The 23,541-nt window shown below is 48.7% G+C and overlaps 1 protein-coding gene and 1 non-coding gene across 2 annotated transcripts in view; one reads left to right on the forward strand and one right to left on the reverse strand.

Annotated features, from left to right (window-relative positions):
• The window catches only part of LOC133756482 (butyrophilin subfamily 1 member A1-like), a 33,061-nt gene extending 21,104 nt beyond the window's left edge, over positions 1–11,957 (forward strand). The window contains exons 7-9 of the mRNA XM_062187161.1: positions 1,721–1,747; positions 10,963–10,989; positions 11,317–11,957. Of these exons, the coding sequence (XP_062043145.1) occupies positions 1,721–1,747; positions 10,963–10,989; positions 11,317–11,957 (695 nt within the window). The remainder of the gene's footprint in view (positions 1–1,720; positions 1,748–10,962; positions 10,990–11,316) is intronic.
• LOC133757268 (small nucleolar RNA SNORA11) lies at positions 10,526–10,654 on the reverse strand. Its single transcript, XR_009865639.1, has one exon. It is a non-coding gene; the product is annotated as a small nucleolar RNA SNORA11 (small nucleolar RNA).
• Positions 11,958–23,541: the final 11,584 nt, after the last annotated feature.

Here is a 23,541-nt window from a genome sequence, read left to right on the forward strand (position 1 = left end):
AGGTAGGAGGCCAGGGGCCAGGCAGGGGGGGCAGCTGGTGCTGAGAGGAAGGATGCTGGGAGATGAGTCTGTGGGTTCTGCTCTCCAGAGCAGGTGTCTGTGGAGACCCAGACAGGACAGCTGGAGGCTGGAGCTGTGCGTGGGTCTGGAGTAAGAACTTTTCTAGGGTACAGATGAGGTCTTTCCTGTGGGTTCTCCAGGCACACGGTCTCTCCTTTTCTTGGGGACGGAAGTTCAACGTTTTTCACTCTCTTTCAGATGAGCTCCAGGCAGAACTCGGTAAGCTCTGCTCCCCCTCCTGAACTCCCCCTGTCCCTTTGTGGAGGACACTCTGGGTCTCAGCTCACCTGTTCCCTGTGCTGCTTTTCAGGTTGGAGGAAGACAGCTTACCTGGCTGGTGAGTGACTCTCCAGATGCCCTGTGGTCTCCTGTCCCACCTGTGCCCAGCTGTGCCCTCCTTGTCTCTGTCCAGACACAGACATGTGGGCCCTTTCCGAGACAGCAGTGGCAGTGGTGGGAGGCGGAGCCCTGCTTTCTTGCTCTCACACATCTGGGTGGCTGTTTGTTGTTCATTCTCCATGATGTGTGTGCTGCATCCTTGGTCTTTTCCACCCTGGCCTGTCCCCGTGTGAATGCCACTAGTATTTCAGCCTCCAGTGCCTTAGCTCTTGGTCTGCACCAGGAAACCATAGCCAGATGCACTGAGATTTCATGAGAAAGGAGAGATGAGTAAATGGGGTTGTTGAGCTTGGGGGTGTGATTTCTGCCCCCTCCCTCCCAAAACAGCACCCAGGGGGAGTCTTTCCTCTCCTTTTTTCAAAGGTAATGTTGAAATGTAAAAGGGAGAGGACTGGGTTGGTGACCAGATGTGGGGAAGTGATGGGACAAGCTGAACATCTCTCAGCATACTGACGCTTCTCTCTAGAAATATTTTATGGAGGATGTTTGGCTCCATTGATCCAGGAGCGGTCTTATTACCATGTGTTTTTTTTCGTTGCCTTTAATTTTCCCAAATATACCCAACCAGGAAATATTATACAATAATTGTTAATGTAGAATAGATTGTGCTTTTAAAAATATTTATATTATTTTAATTTGAAAGGCACAGTTAGAGAGAGAGAGAGAGAGAGAGAGAGAGATATCTTACATCTGCTGATTCACTCCCCAAATGGCCACAATGGCCAGGACTTCCACAGGCTGAAGCCAGGAGCTTCACCTGGGTCTGCCACATGGTTGCAAGGGCCCAAGCACTTGGTCCATCCTTTGCTGCTTTCCAGGTACCTTAGCAAGATGATGAACGAGAAGTGCATCAGCCAGGACTTGAACTCGGGCCCATATGGGATTTAATGTTGCAGTTTTATACACTAAGCCACAACTCTGGCCCCATTTTTTCACTAAAATATCTTCACACAGGTATATTTTGCTCCTAACAGCACAGCACAAAGGACCAGTGACACAGGGGTCTTTATGGGTTTGAGGCACAGGGAGAGGGATGACAGCCAAAGTCACCCAGCAGCGGGGCAGGGATGCAACTCACCCTCCTGCATGCTTCCTGATCTGTGGTCAGGGAGTTTCCCACAATCCTCTGCTGTCTGCACTTGCAGGAGGCCCCTCCTGTGCAGCCTCTCTCCTCCTGCAGAGTCTGACCTTCAGCACAGAGGGCAGGGAGGGCTGAGCAGGTGGTGTGGCTGTGGTCTCACCAGGGTGTGTTTCCTTTCAGCATGGAGGAAGGCGCAGCTGTATGCTGGTAAGTGATGCTGCTGGTTCCTCTGCCTCCCTGCCCTTCTCTACCTGTGGACTCAACTCCTGATGGGCTGGGAGTCCCTGCTCTCCTTGTCAGTGTTGTAGGCTCTAAGTGAACACAGCAGAGACTCCTCTGTGGGCCCACAGCTCTGCTTCCATTCTGGGCCCTTTGTCTACTACAGGTCATGGTTAGGGTTAACAACACCTTCTTAAAACCTCTTGTTCAGCTGATCTTTCTCATTACGGTGAGCCAGGTGTGAGGAGAGCCTGCAGCAGGGCAGTGACTGTGTAGATCAGGACGCGCCGATCTCCAGATGACCCTGGGAACCACATTTCACTGCTCAGTATCCAGATTATACTAAGTGGTCATGGGATCTATGTTCTTGTTACCCCAAATTCCTCCCTTTAAGGCCCACTGTGGTCCTCCTGGCCCTAGAATATGGTCTTCTTCTCTGCTTCTTTGTGTGCTGACCACAGTCCAGCCTGGGTTTTTTCCTCTAAGTATCAGTGATTTCTTAGGAATTAGTTACTCTGAGTAAATGTTCTGAATCCGGGAACAGAGCCTCTGGGATGTGTGTGGATGGATTTGTGGGTTGAGATTTCTGGTATACCTGAAATTGTATGCAACATTTCGGTACTCTAAGATTAGAAAAGCTTAAAATGTATTTGACCTGCAGAGAGTTAGAGCAGCAGCAAGAATGACAGATATCCCATCTCCTAGTTCACTCTCCAACTGCTAGCAACAGCCATGGCTACGTCAAGGCCAGGATGAGGACCTCAGCCTAGATCTCCCGCATGCATATCAGAAGTGCAACCCCTCAGTGCTGCCTCTCAGGTTCTCCATTGGCAAGAAGCTGGAGTCTGTAGCTTTTACATGCCTACTCCTGTTTTATTTATTTATTTTTTAAACTTTTATTTAGTAGATATAAATTTCCAAAGTACAGTTTATGGATTACAATGGCTCCCCCCCATAACTTCCCTCCCTCTCGCAACCCTCCCATCTCCCGCTCCCTCTCCCATTCCATTCACATCAAGATTAATTTTCAATTATCTTTATATACAGAAGATCAATTTAGTATATATTAAGTAAAGATTTCAACAGTTTGCCCCCACACAGAACATAAAGTGCAAAATACTGTTTGAGCACTAGTCATATCATTAATTCACATTGAACTACACATTAAGGACAGAGATCCTACATGAGGAGTAAGTGCACAGTGACTCCTGTTGTTGACTTAACGAATTGACACTCTTGTTTAAGGCGTCAGCAGTCTCCCAAGACTCTAGTCATGAGTTACCAAGGCCATGGAAGCCCCCTGAGCTCACCGACTTTGATCTTATTTCGACAAGGCCATAGTCAAAGTGGAAGTTCTCTCCTCCCTTCAGAGAAAGGTACCTCCTTCTTTGATGGCCCGTTCTTTCCACTGGGATCTCACTCGCAGAGATCTTCCATTTAGTTTTTTTTTTTTTCTAGAGTGTCTTGGCTTTCCATGCCTAAAATACTCTCATGGGCTCTTCAGCCAGATCCGAATGCCTTAAGGGCTGATTCTGAGGCCAGAGTGCTGTTTAGGACATCTGCCATTCTATGAGTCTGCTGTGCACCCTGCTTCCCATGTTGGATTGTTCTCTCCCTTTTTTATACTTCAGTTAGTATTAGCAGACACTAGTCTTGTTTATGTGATCCCTTTGACTCTTAGTCCTATCATTATGATCTATTGTGACCTGAAATTGATCACTTGGACTAGTGAGATGGCATTGGTACATGCAACCTTGATAGGATTGAATTGGAATCCCCTGGTATGTTCCTAACTCTACCGTTTGGGGCAAGTCAGCTTGAGCATGTCCCAAATTGTACATCTCCTCCCTCTCTTATTCCCACTCTTATATTTAACAGAGATCACTTTTCAGTTAACTTTAAACACCTAAGAATAATTGTGTGTTAATTACATAGCTCAACCAATAGTATTAAGTAGGACAAAAAAATACTAAAAGGGATAAAGTATTAAATTGTACATCAACAGTGATGACAAGGGCTGATCAAGTCACTGTTTCTCATAGCCTACCCACAGTCGGCGCTGTGGCTTAACAGGCTAATCCTCCACCTTGCGGTGCTGGCACACCGGGTTCTAGTCCCAATTGGGGCGCTGGATTCTATCCTGGTTGCCCCTCTTCCAGGCCAGCTCTCTGCTATGGCCCGGGAAGGCAGTGGAGGATGGCCCAAGTCCTTGGGCCCTGCACCTGCATGGGAGACCAGGAGAAGCACCTGGATCCTGGCTTCGGATCAGTGCGATGTGCCGGCTGCAGCGCGCCGGCCATGGCGGCCATTGGAGGGTGAACCAACAGCAAAAAGGAAGACCTTTCTCTCTGTCTCTCTCTCTCACTATCCACTCTACCTGTCAAAAAAAAAAAAGTAGGATAATTTCAATAGGAGGGAGTGTGGGATGGATAGATGGAGAGAGGGAGGGAGGGAGAACGAAAAGGAAAGAGAGAGAGAGAGAGAGAGAGAGTAAACACTCCCCCGTTGGCTGTTCCAATCCCAAATATTTGCGATGGTGGGTTCTTTATGAAGTGAGCTGGAGCCAAAGCCAGAAGAAGCTGGGAATCCAATCTAGATCCTCACATGGTTGGCAGGGCCCTGATAGATGCATCATTTGCTGTTTCCAAGGGTGTGCCTTGGCCAGATCTGGATTAGGAGCTGGGGCTGGGAATCTAACTCAGGCCTCTGACATCCAGTTCAGACGCTTAACCCATGTCTTTTTTGAAAGGTCAAATACCTGCCCCTGAATAGGTTCTTTTTTGTTTTTCCCTACAAGAGCAACAAATGTAATATGTGATTTTTTTTTCATATTTTAGGAAAATTCTGTCTGAGAGCTCAAGGCCCTTGTTTGCTATTTTGGGGTCAATGCATGAAGGCTGTGGCCCAGGAAGGCAGTGGAGGATGGCCCAAGTCCTTGGTCTTTCAACCACATGGAGACCAGGAGGAAGCACCTGGCTCCAGGCTTCGGCTTGGTGCAGCACACCGGCTGTAGCATCCATTTGAGGGGTGAACCAATGGAAGGAAGACCTTTTTCTCTGTCTCTCTCTCTCACTAACTCTGCCTGTCAAAAAAAAAAAAAAAAAAAAAAAAAAAGTAGAAATTGTTACCTAGAGAAAGGACGGCAAGCAAACCATGGGAGAAAAGAACATGTGGGGAAGAGAAGAGGAGGTGAGGGAGAGAGTGAGTGCTGTGCAGGTGGCTCAGAGTGACTGCAGTGGCTGAAGGCCCAGCCCTGGTGTTGGAATGTAGGGAGTATGCGGAGGGGTTACAGGGTGTGTGAAATAGAATTGATTCCTGGACACCGTGTAGGTCAATTTCAGGAAAAATCTAAAATAAAGCATCTTATTATTTGAGAGAGAGAGGGAGAGAGAGAGAGAGAGAGAGCAGGTGAGCACTTTCATCCCCTGGTTCATTCCTTAAATGCTTCAACCATCGCTGCTGCCTCCTCAGTCTACAATGGGAGGAAGTTAGAGTCCAGAGCTGGAGCTAACTCTGGTGTGGAGCTGACATCACAAAAGGAACTCTAAGAGGTTGGACGGCAGCCCACATAGCTGCAGCCAGAGTTCAGGATGCTCTTTTTTTTTTTTTTCTCCAAAGATTTGTTTTTTTATTTGAAAGGCAGAGGTACAGAGAGGCAGAGGCAGAGAGAGAACCTTTCTTCTGCTGGTTCACTCTCCAGATGGCCACAATGACCAGAGCTGTGCCTATCCAAAGCCAGGATCCAGAAGATTCTTCTTGGTCTCCTGCGTGACTGCAGGGTCCAAGGACTTGGGCCATCTTCCAGTGCTTTCCTAGGCCTTAGCAGAGAGCTGGATCTGAAGTGGAGTAGCTGGGATTCGAACTGGTACCCATATGGGATGCCGGCACTGCAGGCAGCGCCTTTACCCATTATGCCACAGTGCCGGCCCCCGTATGTAGGCTCTCATGATGAAAGTCTCAAACTCAGCAGCTCAAGATGTAGTGGATACACTCCTTCACATCTCACTGCAACTCATGGGCATTCTTTCACTTTACAAATAATGCTCCAAAGTGGAGTGGTGAGGGACTCCTGTTCATTAGTGCTAATACACACTCTTATAGATGGGATAGAATTTGGTAGGCTGGCTATCTCTTCCCAACAATTAAAATCTCTATGTGACTGGGACAGTAAGTTAGCTGTTGGGTCCTTCTTGTCACTTCAGAGTTTGGGAAGGTTCTCAAGCTGCTAGGCAAAGGCGACCAGGATCCCAGGGTGGCTGATGAGAGAACAGAGACCTGTACATGAGGCCACTTTTCCTGGGGGACTTGGCTGCTTGCAGCTTCTTTTTAAGTGGGGATGTAGCATAGAATGTGTGGGCCACAGTGGAAACCTTCCAGTTCATTAGCAGCCCTGGAAGGCCACCTTCACTGTCTCAAATTCCTACTCTGTAGAACGAGCAGAGGAACACAAGCTTTGAAAGCCTTCAAAGATAATGGAGAAAATGTAGCAGACCTGGCACAGAAGTTCTTTAAGCAGAACATTTTACAGTTTATCCAGGGGATTGAGTATGAAGGAAATGATGTGGAAGATCAGGAAACCTTAGCATTTCCAGGTCCTGTGGCTGCCCTTAAGGGTGATTTTCAAGTCTGAAAAGACCATCTCAGCTGCAGGGTCAGATCAAGTGTGAATGACTCTGTAGGGAAAACTTAGAGTGTCAGCGGTTGAATATCGAGCAGTGGTGAATAAACCCAGGGGAAAGGTTGGAAAAAATTCAGGTCTCCAAGGTTGGAGCTTTGAAGATGACTCCTGTGAGCTGAGCAAAGGGAAGAGGCAAGTGGAAACAAAGGTGTCTTCTGGGGCAGTGATGTGAGAAGGCACTGAGCGGTGAAATCACTTAAATAAACTTGCTTCATTTTTGTTCTCTTTCATTAAAAAACAAAACAAAACAAACAAACAAACAAAAGACCTGGATCCAGGGATTGAATCCAGGCACTCTGATGTGGGACACGGGTGTCTCAGCTGTCAGGCTCAACACAAGCTCCCCAAACTTACATATTTTAAAAGCCGTTTTGAAGGGGCTGGCGCTATCACGTTGTGGGGTAAGTCACTGCCTGCAGTGCCCTCATCCCTTGTGGGTGCTTGTTTGCATCTCAGATGTTCCACTTAGCTCCCTGCTAATGCACCTGGGAAAGCAGTGGAGGATGGCCAAGATGCTTCAGGCCCCACACCTACATGGGAGGCCCAGAGGAAACTCCTGGCTCCTGGCTTTGGCCTTGTCCAGCTCTGGCCATTGTGGACGGTTGGAGAGTGAACCAGATGAAAGACTCTGTCCCCATACCTGGGCCCCAAAATGAGTCAGTTTAAAATAAAGTAAATCTTAAAAGTGTCATTTTGAAATAAGCATCTAGTGACGCTTGCCTCTGATAAGGAGAACATTTCAATCTTCCAGCAGCAGTGAGGGAAGGAACAGGGTAAGGGAGACGCTAGGGCAGTGGGGGTCACTGTGGTGACGGGAGGAGCTGTGCTCTCTGGCCCTGTGTAATGTGCTCCCCCTCCCCCACCCCTGGTCTGTATGCTTCTGCTCATGGTCAGAGATGTGGACAGTGAGAAACAGTCATGGCCCCCTCTAAGGGGAAGAGGCCTGGGTAGCAGGTGCACAGGGAGCCACCTTATAGAATCTGTCTCCAGGAGACTTCTGTATAAAAGGTGAGATCATACAGTCTTCTCTTACCATAACCTTTCTCTGTTGAGTTTATATCTTATAATTGTATGATTATTGGAGTCTTGTCCTCATTTGATATTTTTAAATATTTATTTATTTATTTTAAAGAGTTACAGAGAAATAGAGAGAGAGAGAGAGAAAGAGAGGGAGGGAAAGAGGCAGATAGAGAGAGAGAGAGAGAGACCTTCCATTCACTGGTTCACTTCCCAAACGGCCACAACGGCTGGAGCTGGGCCAGGCCAAAACCAGGAGCCAAGAGCTTCCTTTGAGGCTCCCATGTAGGTGCAGGGGCCCGAGTACCCAGGCCATTTTCTGCTGCTTTCTTAGGTGCATTAGCAAGGAGCTGGGTGGGAAGGGGAGCAGCCAGGACACAAGTCAGTGCCCACATGGAATGCTGGGGCGTTACTGGCTATGCCACAGTGCTGGCCCCACCTATTTGTTTTGTAAGAACAAACACCATCTTACTATAAATCAAGTTTTTCCCATGGTGAGTTCACAACTGTATAAATGTCTGATCTCTAGTTATCAATGTGAAACAATTCCTAACTTGCATATTTCTTATGAAAATTAAGTGAATTTTATGTTGTATTTATTAAACAGTACTTGCTGTGCTATTCTCTCAAAAGTGAATCCTGGTTCTGTTTTCTCCTCCTTTTCCTCCCTTTCCCTTTTTCTCCTCCTCCTCTTCCATTATGGTACAGAACTTTACAGTTTCTTAGACAACTAAAGTCTTGGTGAAAAACAAGTAAATTAAACATTCACTGTTCTTCCAGAAGTTACATCAACCGGCCCCACCATTTGATGTGATTTTGTTTCCTATCAAGCAAATCAATTAAGTTAATATCTAGCTTTCTGCTCCCCAGGGATGAGCATGGAGGTGGGAGGGATGCAGTAGCCTTGGGCAAATCTGGGAGACATTTCCTGTGCCCTCCAGATGCTCATGCTGGGGAGGTGGGGCTTAGCTGGTCCTGAAGCCCCTGTGTTGTTGTCAGCTGAGGAAGGGCAGGGCAGGTCCTGTCTGATCATCTGGGCGCTGTTGATGACCTGTTCTATGAGAGTGGAATACGTGGTCTGGGAGACTTGGCTTAGAATGAGAAATTGATGCACTGAGTCGCTTTTGCCTCCATCCCAGACCTTCCCTTGCCCACTGGCTCTCTGGGCCCCTCTGAGTCCCTGCATCTCAGACCACACTGCGTGGGAACTTCTGGGTCATGCCTTCCCCATGTTCAGGTTCCAAGGGTCCTCGTGCTCTCTCCAGATGCCTTCTCCTGCCAGATCTACTCCACTCTGGGTGTAGCTCCCAAGCACACGTGATTGTAGGAGGTTCCTATTTGCTGCCAGAAAAATGACCTGAGCCTTGGTGGCTCCACCACACACATTGACTGTGCTATAGCTCTGTGGGTCAGAAGTCTGAGACAGGTCTCACTGGGCTAAAACACCTGCAAGTCTGCATTCCCTCTGTCAGCTCCTGGATTTCCCAGCATGTGAACCCACTTGCACACCTAAGTACATGGTCCCATTCCTCTGTCTTCAAAGACAGCAAGGTACACATCTTCCAACTCTGGTTCCCTCACTCTATTACTTTCTCTGGCCACACACACCTTGGCAGGCTGTGTGCTCTCAGGGTTCACATGATGTGATTGGGCTCACCTGGATCATCGAATGAAGTACCTCAACTTTATGCCATGTGCAAAAGCTCCCTTTCCCTAGGTGACAGAGCCACAGGTTTAGGGATTAGGACAGGGACATCTAGAATCATCCTCCAGGTTCACGTCAGCCAGTTGTAGCCTCCTCTGTCCACCTTGGTACAGGTTGCCTGCAAGTTCAGCTCAGTCAGTGCTTCTGATGTAAATGGAGGCACTGGAAATTTGAATTCCCTAATTTCTTCTTTTATTTTTCTTAAAAAGAGAAGTTGAAAACCTTTACTTCTTTTTTTTTTTTTTGACAGGCAGAGTGGATAATGAGAGAGAGAGAGAGACAGAGAGAAAGGTCTTCCTTTTTGCCGTTGGTTCACCCTCCACTGGCCACTGCGGCCGGCGCATCTCGCTGATCTGAAGCCAGGAGACAGGTGCTTCTTCTGGTCCCCCATGCGAGTGCAGGGCCCAAGGACTTGGGCCATCCTCCTCTGCCTTCCTGGGCCATAGCAGAGAGCTGAACTGGAAGAGGGGCAACCGGGATAGAATCTGGCGCCCCAACCGGGACTAGAACCCGGTGTGCCGGCGCCACAAGGCGGAGGATTAGCCTGTTAAGCCACGGCGCCAGCCTGAAATCCTTTACTTCTAAGACAATCTGATATCGGAGAAGGTCCTCCTAAAATTTATATCAAAATGTGGCCCTTTAAAGTTCCCCAGCAGTGCCATCTGTGCTGCCACATTGTTACCGGAATTTGGGGTGCCATACAATATCACCATATGCTTATTAATAAATCCCTAATATTAATAAGCCTGAGAGGGTTCTTGCCTAATATTTAGAGAATTCTAAATACCGGCATAAATAAACGAGGCAGCATGGTACATTTTAAGCTTTTATTTAGTGAGAAAGATGCATAGGAGAGTGAGAGCTTTATATAAGAGAGAGAGAGAGAGAAAGGTAAATCTGGGTTCATACTTAGCACCAGGAACCAGCCACGTGGAGGAGCATTTAGACCAGGAAGCCTAGGGCACGTGGCCTGAAGGCCATGTGCCTTGGAGGTGCAGGGCTATCGTCAACAGCCCCCTGGCAAGAGGCCAGGGCAAAGAAGAGAGAGGCTGGATACACCGTGTCCGGCTTTTAACCCATTTCCAAAGGGGAGTGGTTAATTAACCTGATTGGCTGGTGGACACCCAGGTGTGGCCCGGTAGGGGCATGAGGTCACATAGAGGCATGGCGAAGGCGTGGTCTTCCGGCTCACAAACCTAATGGATTTTAACCTGTATGCCTGCCTACTTCAAATCCAGGGCACACCAAGGCACAGACTAGACAGACTGTATGTGGTGATGTCCTCCACTGAACACTGCAACATTTCTTCCAATATTGAGCCTCGTGCCATGTCCTTCCCGGTACCACATGAAGGTGCACAGGGCATGTGTGTAGGGCATTTGTTTGTGAAGAGGCCACAAGTATTATGCACCTCATCACAATGACCCAAGATTCCTGTTGGGTGTGTTGTAAACAGAGGAGCCATTCTTCAGTCCCCTTGTTCTGAGCACACCCCTCTCCAATTTAAAAAGAAAATCTAACTTCCATGATTTTTTTGTGTTTAGGGATGTGAGAAGCATAATTTGAGAAGAAATCTGGGAAATGCCTTTTTTGTATGGTCAGAGGCCAGCCTCTCAGTCTCTGGTGTTAAGCTTTATGGCTTGGGGGAAAGACTGCCGTGTGTGTGTGTGTGTGTGTGTGACACAGACCATCAGCTGAATGTCTCCCACACATTTCCCCCATCACTGTTTCAGAAGAGCAGGTGCTGGGCTGACCTGTGCAGTCTGTGCAGACCCCTGATATGTAATGTGTGTTCTCTTGTAGACTGGCGGAAGGAACGGTTCCAGGCCTGTGAGTGACTTCGTGTTCTTTCTGGGTGCTCCTCCCTGTGCCCCCATGGCTCTGGCCTCTGCTTCAGTTCTCTGTGCTGGTACAGATGCTGGCACCATCAGTGGTGGTGGGGTGGGGGCTGAGGTGACAGGAAAGTCTCTGACATGTGTGACCTCAGAGAGGTCTCCTGGTTCCTCCTCCTGCTTGCAGGCCATGGGCTTCCATCCCAGGGTCCTTATCTCAAGGGCCTTGCCCCTCCCCCATGCAGCTAGGTGGGTCTGGGGGTGGTTGTGCATGCTTGCTGTGGGGTAGGAAGGGAACTTGCATGATTGGAAATTCTCCCTGCAGGGTCTGTCACTCTGGATCCAGGCTCTGCCCATCAGACTCTTGCAGTCTCTCCTGAAAGGAAGAGTGTGACCTGCCAGACCACCCCTAAGGGCCCTGACGACATCTACAGTGTGTTGGGCCTTGAGGGCATCACGTCAGGAAGATGTTACTGGGAGGTGGAGATCAGCAAAGGAAAGTCCGGCGACTGGGTTCTGGGGGTCTGTAGGGAGCATGTGACAAGCACAGGCTGGTGCAGAGAGTCCCCAGATGAGGGGTTTTGGGTTGTGAGTTCATTTTACAATAGCTACCTTGCCTGGACTAAGCCTCTACAGACTCTATCCCTTAGGCAGGATCCCCGCAGGGTGGGGATTTTCCTGGACTACAGTGAGGGGGACGTCTCCTTCTACAACATGACTGACGGCTCCCACATTTTCTCATTCCCCAAAGCTTCTTTCTCTGGAACCCTCTTTCCATGCTTCATGCTTCAAGGAGACATGACCCTGACCATCTGCTCCACAGAGAAGGGTTCTGAGGGGCTCCCTGTGCCCCTTAGCAAGTCTCCTTCTTTGGAGGGGGCTGTGAGGCCCCCAGGGGAGGGGCTCAGCTCAGGCTCTGGAGTGGATGGATCTCCCCCAGGGGCTGAGTCTCCATTGCTGCCCTGAGCCCCAAAGGGGCCCTCACTGCCCCTGACTCCTCAGTGAGACTCTTGCTGGGCTGCAGGCTCCTGGGACAAAGCCTCTGGGGCAAGAGCTTTCTCATCTCATGGTTATGAGAGCTGCTGGTTCATGCCTGTGTTCAAAGACCAGAAGATGCAAGTTCACAGCTGTTGGAACTGGTTTAGGATAGGCTGGCCTTGTAACCAGTTATGCCAATAAGGAAGACAGGAGCTGCTATGGTTTCAATGTTTGTGTTGCCAAGCTCAGTTGAGAGTGCAGTCTTATAAGTTGTAGATTAACGGGAATGAGGGGGTGGAAACTTAATCAAATTACTGTGTTTAGAGTTGAGAACTTTGTGAAGTGATTGGAATGGAGCAGGTTGTTAGGGCAGAGCTCCTATGATTGAATCTTGGTGGATTTATGGGGGTGGTAAAGGACCCTCACGGACACAGAGAGAAGTGGGTGATGCGGCCATATTGTGATTTTCAAAGGCAGCCCCTGTGACAGTCTGCATTGTGCTGTTTGGACTTTGGCTCCCCAGAGCTGTGAGCCAGAATAAACTTCTTGTCTTTGTCAAGTTACTCTGCCTCAGGAATTTCATTACTTCCTTAGAACGCTGACTAATTTTTGTCTTTGCTTGTCTTGTGTATGTTGTGTATGTCTTTGTACATAGTAATCATTTTCTTCTTCTGTCCTTAAACTTATGATGTTGTATATAAATTGTTTTATATTTGGTTTATATTATAATCATATATATTGTATGTTTTTATTTATTCTCATTTTTTTTGAAAGCCAGAGAGAGAATGACAGAGAGAGAGAGAGAGAGAGGGAGAGAGGGATCTTTTGCCGGCTTATTCATCCCCACATGTCTGCAGCATTTGGGGCTAGGACAGGCTGCAGCCGGGAGTCAGTGGCTCATCTTCACCACCCTGTGTGGCAGGGGCTGAAGAACCTGCATGTGTTACCTTCCTGGTTGTGTTGTCATGATGCTGGGTCAGAGGCAGAGTAGCCGGGACTTGAACCAGGCACTGTGCTGAGGGATTCTGTTGTCCTAAGCTTGGCTGCAACACAGTGCCACCCTTTTGTCTTCTTAGAGCTTTCTTTTCCTCAGTAGTGAACCACATTTCTCTAGTTAGTAGTTTTTAGGTTACATTTTCCCTGCTCAGGTGACTGATGTGGTTTCCGTCTCCTGAGTGGACTCTGCCTGATGTAATCCTCTAAGCCACAGTGCAGCCCAGAGGAGGGCGCCGAGCTGCTCACACCGTGTGGAAAGGGGAGCTGAGGTGCTCACACATTTATCAAAATGCCTCACCCCAGGAATAAGACCATACACTTACTCTACGAGGTCCTTTCCTGGATTTTATGTATTCTCAGTGTACTCATATATTAGCTGTCCTGTTTATCCCCATTCCATTTTGCAGGTATCTTCATGACACTGCATTGCTTTTGGATTTTCTTTCTTTGAAAGAGACAGAAAAGGCAGGCATGCAGATGATGTGATATTATTTACCAAAACAGGAGTGATCTCTCTCTTCTTTTTAAAGATTTATTTATTTATGTGAAAGGCAGAGTTGCATAGAGCTTGAAACAGAGGCAAAGAGAGAGAAGTCTTCCATCTGCTGGTTCACCCCCAACATGGCCACATGTGCCAGAGCTGTGCCAATCTGAAGCCAGGAGCCAGGAATTCTTCCAGGTCTCATGTTGGTACGGTTTTCCAAGGACTTGGGCCATTTTGCACTGCTTTCCCAGGCCATAGCAGAGAACTGGGTTGGAAGTAGGGCAGCTGGGACTTGAACCACTGCCCACATGTGATGCAGGCACTGCAGGCAGTGGCTCTACCCGCTACACCACAGTGTGGGCCCCAGGAGTGATCTCAGTAGCTAAGCGCACCAGCTGCCTTAATAGCTTCAGAAGCAGTGATTAGACATCACTGTTGTAGCACTTAGAGAGATTTATAAGTTATCTTATGCTGGGTCTTAGTCCACCCGTACAAGGATGGACTGGGTCCGAGGAAAGGTGAGTGCGCAGCTCGTCCGTTCCCCAGCCTCCCGATCCCGGAGACAATCAGACGCAGCGGGGAGCCAAGTCTAGCAAGGACTCATTTACTTCCTGAGAAATAGAACCTTTTATAGTACAAAACTGCAGAGTCATTGGGGCAGGGCTAAGGACCAGCCAACCACTTAAAAATTCACCTTACGGGGGGCTTTCTATAGGACTAGCCATATGTCTATACACTTGTTACTAGTTTTGTTACCTCCCCTGATGTTGTGCAACCAATCAGTTTTAGTGGTAAACAACTTTGGATTCCGCCCACCTTACTTCCCCTGGGGTCCATCATGTAACTAATTTCCCCACATATTCCCCCTTTTTTGTTTTAGCACGCGGTCCCTGTCTTAGGTTGCCCCTGGCCGTCCTTGCCCTTACCCGTCATTGGTAACCCAGGCAGCTTGGCCATGAGCCCTGTCTTAGGTTGGTGCAGGACGCTGGGTGCTTTACCCGTCTTGGGGTGTCGCGTGACTTGTTATTATGGGAGCGTGGTGAGCTTTCTCCACCGCCTGTCTTAGGTTGTTCCGGTCCATCCGGAATCTTACCCGTCGTTGGCAATGTGGAGAGCACCGGGGACACTTCTCCAGTTCAGGGGATCATAGCCCTTTGTGGCTAGCAGCCTCTAGTAATGAACCTCAACCTGTCTTACCCTTGTTGCCTCTATGTGCTGTTGTATAAACTGTATAAGGCTATTCATTATGCATGGGCCAATAGCAAGGATTAAAAGCAGGGTAAGAAGCAGTCCAAGAAAGAGAAGAGGTAGGGAAAGAGTCCATTAAGGCCCGTCCAAAGGGGGCTTTCTTGGAGTTCTCTTCGTCTTTTTTAGGTCCTCCTGAAGTGTTTTGATGATCACGTTTGGGTCATTGAATCCCCCGTCACTGGGCTGGGCACTTCAGGATCACAGTGAAGAGTAGCGTCCGCATCATCACCTGCCTCTGGATCTCCATCCGTTTCTGGAAGAGGAAAGACAAGGGGATCTCCCTCAGGGGCAAACCGCTCCCTGGGTGGGTTGTTACTTGCATCGGGCATAGGCCTGATATTTCTGGCCGGTATTCAAATTGGAGTCAACTCCCCTATGGGGAACACACAGCCAAATCCTCTTCCCAACTGAATCAGTGGGTCAGGCCCTCTCCAGAGTCGGGTGAGAGGGACTCTCCATCTAACGAGCATCTGAGGTTTAGCGGTTAAATGTCCCCAATGTTTTTGGAACCTTGACTCCCTTGACCCTTTCGAAAAATCTAAAATATTGATAGTAAACAAGGCCTTATGTAACTGTAGATGGGGGGTAGCCACTCCCCCTTTTTGTTTTAATAACTGTTTTTTGAGGCATTGATGTTTTTTTGTTTTTTTGTTTTGTTTTGTTTTGTTTTTTTTCCACCATAGCCTGTTCCTGTGGGTTGTGAGGAATTTTAGTAGAGGGCTGAATCGTTTTATATCTTGGCAGCACTTTTAAACATCCCAATTGGTTATTATCTCTGTAATATGAGAGATATATCTTTTGATATCTCCAGGGGCCCTTTTGAAGATACCAAAAGTTTAGAGAATTTAGAACTTTGATTTTTAGAAAGTTTGTTAAAGGTGCCAAGAGAACTTAGAGTATCTGGTTAGAATAGAATTCCTGAAATGATAGCCCTTTATTAGACAGGATGATCTTAACACTTTTAGACCAGATCTAATCATAAAGGTATTTAGCAATGCTTTTCATCAATTTGAACTTAACAGAGACAGTAGAGTACACAATAGATTACCTTGACAGAACATGAATTTTATGTTTTTTGTTATTGAATAAACCAGAAATAAACACCTTGAACATAAGAGTTAGTACACAAAATCCTCACATAACTTAGAACTATTTAACAGAGCTAAAAAGGACCTAACTTTAGAAATGGCAGAGTAACCCATTAATCAGACACTGTTAAAATAGACGTTACAGTTTTTGCAAAAACAGATTCCAAGATTTACGACTTAGACCATTTCCAGATATTTACTAACATTAGTGCACATTTTTTACTTCAGCTTTAGGTCAATGTAATTTTGGCATTAGCACGTAACTTAAAGAAAACTCTGTAAACAATTTTAAAGTTGTAAACCTTTTAAAACCTTTCATGACTTGCTCACACCTTCTGAAACTTTATACCTGTAGTTACTTTTACATAGTCTTGAATTGTCATGTATGGACAATCTATGAGAATACATGCTAACAAACTCAAAAAGTCTCTCTTATAAGACACTGAGTTATTAATGAATACCACACCATTAACTCCTGCTGGACAGCAAACATGGACACTAGTACATGTTTACAACTTTGAAAAGATCTTCATCGTTAAGAGAAACAAATTTCGTTAAGAGAAACAAATTTAAAGCATAAAACCGAGCAAGTGAGTTACCAAGCAAACCGAAGGGCTTTGGCATTAACTTAATTCTCTGAACCAATCTGTATTGGCTTACTTTAGTTAACAATATAAGGGCTTGTATACACAGAATTTACTCATTTTTGTAAGGCCACTCTAGCTGGAAAGCAAGAACATGAATACAGTACAGGTCTGACATTATTCACAACATTTTAATATACCTTGCATAATTTGAATTGACTCAAACAGTTGTTACTTTAACAAATTTAGAGCCCCATCCTTTGAGAGTTCCAGGGATCCTACTGGAAGTCCCAAAGTTGTTAGACTCCATTTGAGAATTTAAACTGTTAGAGAGTCAAACCACTCAGCCAAAAACTAGCACGTATAACCTGAGTATTTTAATCAAAGCTGTGGGGTAGATCTGATCAGAGTTAGGTAATCACTTAAACATTAAAGACAGACAAATCCAATAAAACACGAAACCTTCAAGACACGTGCAAACTCTTAGATAAGTTAACTACAGCAGCACAGAAAAGAGCTGGTCATCAGCATGGGAGCCCATTGCTTAGGACAGGGAAACACATCTGAAACAAAGCCGCAGGGAATGAGACTTCCGTAGTGCTGGAGAAAAAGTCTTATTAACTGCAAATAAAGACTCATTAGGTTGGAAAGGGTTAATGGATGAAGGTTTTTGTTCTTTTAGGTAAGGCCAGTGGTAGCCAAAGGCATTTTTTCTTCCCCCTCCTAGTGAGGACAGCATTGAATTGTAAATGGAGAGGAAAAAAGCAGCCCAAGAACTAGTCTCCCTAGAGTATCTGGCTGTGGCCTGCATGGGTGCAACAGGCTACACTGACTGGAAGAGAGTGCAGAGAAAGCCATGGTCCCCCATTTATAGGGAAGACTGTGCACGCCGGGGCCTAGCAGGACTGGCCATGGGGTTGGGTAGGCACGCTGTTTACAAGATGGCGGCGGGCGATTCAAGGGAGGGGAATAACCATAAAGGGGTGGCCACATGGGCGGAATTGGAGGCGCAGTGCGTTGAGGCAGTGTTGGGCTTTTAGGGGTTGCCGCCACACCTGAAGGCTCCACCTTAGTTTTAACTGCCTCTGGGGATTTATGAGCCTCCCTCAGGCCAGTGCAGGCCTTCCGATGATCAGCATTCATTCCTTCCCAAACAAGCATTTTAACAAACTGATCCCGAAGGTCCCCAGCTGGCAACTTACGACGGAGACTGTGTTCGGCCCTAGCTACAAAATCTGGCAATGACTTTCCCAGCTTTTGTCGCACCCCTGCGATGGGAGATTCTGTGGGCCCCTCATCCAGCTTGTACCAGGCATTAAGTCCTGCCTGCCTCACTTGTTCACGGTACGGAGCAGGTAGCACAGCTTGCTGGATCCCCGTAGAGAACCCTTCCCCCGTCCCAGCCAGCATAGTGTATGTAATAGGGATAGCTGGCTGGGCTGCTCGGTTAGCTTCGGCTCTCACCCGGCACTCCTCCTTAAAGAAGGCGCACCACTTTATGAACTGTGAACTCGTGAGGACTGCTTTGGCCACGTCCAACCAGTCCTTGGGGACGCATGGATGATAGGCTATATCTTGTAGCAATGTTTGGGCCCAGGGGGAGTTTGGGCCATCCTCTGCTACTGCCTTGCGGAGTTCTTTGAGGTCCTTGGCCTCCCACGGGTACCATTCCAAGGGCCTATTAGCCCCCGGAGCTAAATTAACAGGGTAGGCCTGAGGCAGCGAGTTCCCAGGCCCAGAGTTCAATTCCTTACACTGCTTTATGTCCACCGGACAAGCTTTCGCATAGGTTACCTCCCCAAGCCCCTGTCTTTCAGTGGAGGGCTGGCCATTGGGATTTAGGTCACACAGGTCCCTCTGTGGGGCCACACAGAATGACGCTCCCTCTTTGCTCCCAGGCGCGTATGGCGGGGGCCTGGACTCCTCCGAAATGTAGGCGGGGGGAGGAAATTTTACTTTTGTTCTAACCTCCACTGTCTGTGTCTCCTCATCTTTCCTACTGTCGATATCTTCCTCTGTCTCTTCTGTATCCCAGACTGCCTTAAAAATAGAATTACCCATAATAAAGGTTTCACTCACCCTGAGAGACCGCTTAGCCTCGGCCGAAATGTAACTGTTCGGGCCCCACGTTGGGCGCCAGATGCTGGGTCTTAGTCCACCCGTACAAGGATGGACTGGGTCCGAGGAAAGGTGAGTGCGCAGCTCGTCCGTTCCCCAGCCTCCCGATCCCGGAGACAATCAGACGCAGCGGGGAGCCAAGTCTAGCAAGGACTCATTTACTTCCTGAGAAATAGAACCTTTTATAGTACAAAACTGCAGAGTCATTGGGGCAGGGCTAAGGACCAGCCAACCACTTAAAAATTCACCTTACGGGGGGCTTTCTATAGGACTAGCCATATGTCTATACACTTGTTACTAGTTTTGTTACCTCCCCTGATGTTGTGCAACCAATCAGTTTTAGTGGTAAACAACTTTGGATTCCGCCCACCTTACTTCCCCTGGGGTCCATCATGTAACTAATTTCCCCACAATCTTATTGTACATTTTGCAGTGCATTTATTTTGGGAATTCATATTGATCAAAGATACCACATACTTTTCTGAGTATCCCAAAGCCTATAGTTTGTTGCCCCATAAGATGTTTGCCACTTTACCCTCTTACCCAGTGTACTTACTCATTTTTTAAAAAAAGATTTGTTTGTTTTATTTGAAAGTCACAGGTGCATGGGGGGGGGGAGAGGGATCTTCCATTGTTAGTTGACTTCCCAGATGTCCTCAGTGACCAGGCTGGGCCATGCTGAAATCAGGAGCAGGAGCTTCGTCTGGGTCTCCCACGTGGCTCCTGGGACCAAGCACGTGGGCCATCCTCAGGTTCTTTCCCAGGCACATAGGCAGGGAGCTGAATCAGAAGACTTGAACTGGAGCCCTTCAGGGATGCTAGTGTTGCAGGAGGAGGCTTTATCCTCTGGGCCACAATGAAGACCCCAAATATTTTCCAATGCCTTTCTTGATGGATAATGCACAGTCTATTTTTCCAAACATTCCCTGAAGTGCAGTTGTACCAGTTCCATTACTGATTAGTTACTGAAATAAATACTTTGATTTCTATCTTTGCCTAGAGTTGTATTTATGACCTTATGAAAATTGTACACTATTTTCTTACATTTAAACAACATAAAAGAGGAGTAGGGAGGGTGATTGTAAGGCCACCTCAAACCACACCAAACATGAGTAAAGGAAAGGCTTTATTGGGGGAAAATCAGACAGACCAGAAAGATGGGGCGAAGAAGGAAAAGGAGAGAGAGGGGAGAGTGTAAGGGAGGGAGATAGAGAGAGAGAGAGAGAGGTGTTCAGGAAGAGATTCTCTTAAAACTGCCGGGGGCAGGCAGAGAAGTAGGAGCAGCGAATCCCATTCGGGTAGAGGTGGAGGTGACACCTGTGGTTGGGCCATGGGGTCACCTGGCTTCCAGCAATGGCGGTGGGGCCTAGAGGCTAGAATGGTGTCCAGGGCATAGATCATGCCATTGGTAAGACTGTGAGTATTACTAACAGTGACAAAGAAACCAGAACTAAGAGTAGGAACAGGGGAGTCTGTGTGGAGAGAAGGACAGAGGGAGAACCTGAGGGAAATGGGTGTGAGGGAGGAACTGTGCAGAGTGCAGGGCACTTGGGCGACTGGGGGAGGATGCACGTGGCCAGCACTGAGGGAGCTGGGAGCTCTGCCCACTGCAGAAACAGACCTGAGATTTGCAAAGGGATTTCTTGAGGGATGAAATCAGGGGCAAGGATGATATCACAGGCTTCTTTAAAAGTGATAGATTATAGGCCGGCGCCACGGCTCAGTAGGCTAATCCTCTGCCTTGCGGCGCTGGCACACCGGGTTCTAGTCCCCGTCGGGGCACCGATCCTGTCCTGGTGGCCCCTCTTCCAGTCCAGCTCTCTGCTGTGGCCAGGGAGTGCAGTGGAGGATGGCCCAAGTGCTTGGGCCCTGCACCCACATGGGAGACCAGAAGAAGCACCTGGCTCCTGGCTTCGGATCAGCGCGGTGCGCTGGCCACAGCGCGCCTACCGCGGCGGCCATTGGAGGGTGAACCAACGGCAAAAAGGAAGACCTTTCTCTCTGTCTCCCTCTACTGTCCACTCTGCCTGTCCAAAAAAAAAAAAAAAGTGATAGATTATAGTTTTTCCTCTGAAAAGAAAGTAATGATTTTATTTTCATCACCTTTTAAGGCAGAACAAAAGAGTGAGAGTGAGAGAGAGAGAGAGAATGAGAGTGCTCTTCCATCCACTGGTTCACTCCTGGAACATCCAGTCAGCCAGTGCTAGCCCAGGTCGAAGCCAGGAGCCAGGAACTCCATCAGGTCTCCACATGGGTGGCGGGGTCCCAGCACTTGACTCCTCACCTGCTGCCTCCCAGAATGCATTAGCAGGAAGCTGGGTCAGAAGAAGAGCAGCCAGGAATCAAGCCTACTCTTGAATCTGAGTTTTGGGCTTCCGCACTGTGGTTTACCCAATCACTTATGTTGAATGCTCTTTTTTCTATTAAATAAGGTGATGCTTTGAGTTTTTCTGCAGTCTAAACATACACAATGCTTTTGTACTTGTATTCATCCCCCTTCTCTGACAGCAGGTGCCTTGTGAGGTGTTTGGTTCATTCCTGTTCTCCTGCCCATGTAACTGATCTCCCTGGCTGAGGTTCAGTCTCCTATCTGCAGTGTCTTCTTCAAGAATCCTTTCTACCACTCTGTCTCCAGCTACTCAGTCTGGACAGCCGAGGTCTCACTCACTGCCTTTTCGCCCTACCAACTGCAAAATAAGACACACACCCTTGGTTTTGCATCCACTTCTCACAGTGCATTTGGCCTCAAAACTTCTTGTCTCAAAGGAACTCCCAGGGCTTGCGTGATTGACAGCCGTGATGTCACTACAGGTCACATCCACATCAAGGTAAGGATCATCATCAGCCCCCCCTGTGCCCCTCAGTCACTGTCCAGCTCCAGATCCCAGCACTTGGTCATCACCACCTCCTCTGCTGAGCACGGCCTTGGGGGAGCATTCACGGGAAACACAAGTGTCCACGTTCTGTACAGTCAGAGATGTCAGTCCACAGAGCCCTTCCCCAAATGTCTTTGTCACAAATTTTCCAAGAATATTCCTTCCAACTCCTCGGCCAGCCCATCACACTACTGGCCACAGCCTGTGAACTGGCAAATACTCCCAGGCCTGGGTGTTTTTCCCCAAGCAAGTGAGCAGTCAGATGCTCTTCACCCCTGTGCTCACTGACGTCCCAGAAAGGGGCTGCAGTGCTACAACTGCCCACTAGGTGGTGCCTGCCTGCATCAGAACCATTTGTAAGTCAGGCTGAGCCTTCTCTCCCCTGTCAGGTGACCCTAGGAGCTCCCCATGGGACCACAGGCACAGACTGGGTGGGGAAAGGCAATGCTGTGTGCGGGAGGGGCCATGGGCGTTGGGCCGTGTCTTCCTGTAACTCACCTGTGAGGCAGGGCCTGCTCAGTGGATGCTGCATGCAGTACACATCCCATGTGATGATGGAGTGGTGCTGTGCACGCCCTACTATACAGCCTCTGAATGTGCTCACACCAGCATGACAGAGGCAGAGAGAGAGAGAGAGAGAGAGAGAGAGAGAGAGAGAGAGAGAGATCCTCCATCTGCTGTTTTACTTCCTAATGGCTAAAACAGCAAGGGCTGAGCCGGGCTGATACTAGGAGCTAGGAGCTACTTCCAGGTTTCCCATGTGTGTGATAGGGGCCTAAGCACATGGCCATCTTTACTGCTTTTCCAGGCCATTAGCAGGGAGATGTAATGGCTGTGCAGCAGATGGGGCCCCAACTGGTGCCCATATAGGATGTAGGCATCACAGGCTGACACTTACCTGCTGCATCACAGAGCCAGCTTCAGAGAAAAAATATTTTTTTGCAACAAGAGGCATGGTGGGAGCTTGTAGGTGGAGAGGCTAACAGAAGAGTGGAAAAACACAATTGGGAATGTGACACTGGGTTCAAGTCCTGCCTTCAGCACCACTCACCTGCTGTGTTACGTTGATCAGAGCAGCTTCCAAGCCTCACTCAGCCCCTCCTCTGTAAGGAGAGGAGTCTAATGTGGAGGATGTGGTGAGCACTGTCCCAGACCCTGATCAGCACCGGGCACCCAGTGACTGACAGAGAAGCACAGCCCTCGTAAGGACCGGGCTTTGTCCTTTCTGTCACAGGAGGACGACTGTGGACCCGGCCACGCTCCCTGGAGGACCTCCTTCCCGCTGCAGGGAAGCTTCCTGGGGTTTGGTCAGTAGGGGCCCAGCTGAAGGACAACTTGTCTGCACTTCCACCTCTCTCTCTCTCTCTCTCTCTCTCTCTCTCTCTCTCGGCCCTCTTCTCCCTGGTTTCTGGCTGACGTGGGTGACTCCTCACTGGGTGACCACTCTGTGTCAGTGTCTGCCTGGTGCTGCTAGAGAGGACAGCTTGGGGTCCTGGGGCTCTGGAACAGTGGTCCTGTGACTGCCCCTGGGGGCGCTGCTCTCCCAGTGGTGACCACTGCAGACCCCTCCACCAGTGACAGCCAGGCTCCAGGGTCCCCTGGCAGCAGGAGGCCTGTCCCTGGCTGACCTCAGCCCCCCTGCAGTGCCTGCTTGAGAAAGCTCAGGGCTGCCTGCAGGGAAATTTCAGGATCTGTTCTGCTGATGCCAAGGATGGGCCCAACCTCCTTCCCAGAGATTTACTCAGAGGAGCTCACGGCTGCACACGTGTGTCTCCTGCAGCTCCGGAGCTTCTCTGGGGGACCAGAGGCCGTTCTCTGCAGTACAGTCAGCAGGAAGGGTGAGGCCTCTGCCTCCAGGCTCCAGGGGAGCTCAGAACCCTGACCTGTGCAGCTGCCCCATCACTGTGCACTGACCACCATCCACCTTCCCACCTCCCTGGCTGGACATAGGTACTGACGACCCAGCTGTAGGGAGGCGAGTGTGCCGTGAAAAAAATACAGGAGCTGACAGTGCAGCCTGTGAATGGTTTCATGGATTATGTGACATAATCTGCACCCAGGCCCTGTCAGCTCTGTGTGCAGAAGCCTGAATACTACAAGTGCAGAAGGAGGCCAAGAGCAGGAGAGAGAGCACCCGGCCCCAGGACACCCGCAGGAGAAACAGGAGTGAGACCAGCT

This window comes from Lepus europaeus, chromosome 3 (assembly GCF_033115175.1).
Source record: "Lepus europaeus isolate LE1 chromosome 3, mLepTim1.pri, whole genome shotgun sequence".
Classification (NCBI taxonomy): Eukaryota; Metazoa; Chordata; class Mammalia; order Lagomorpha; family Leporidae; genus Lepus; species Lepus europaeus.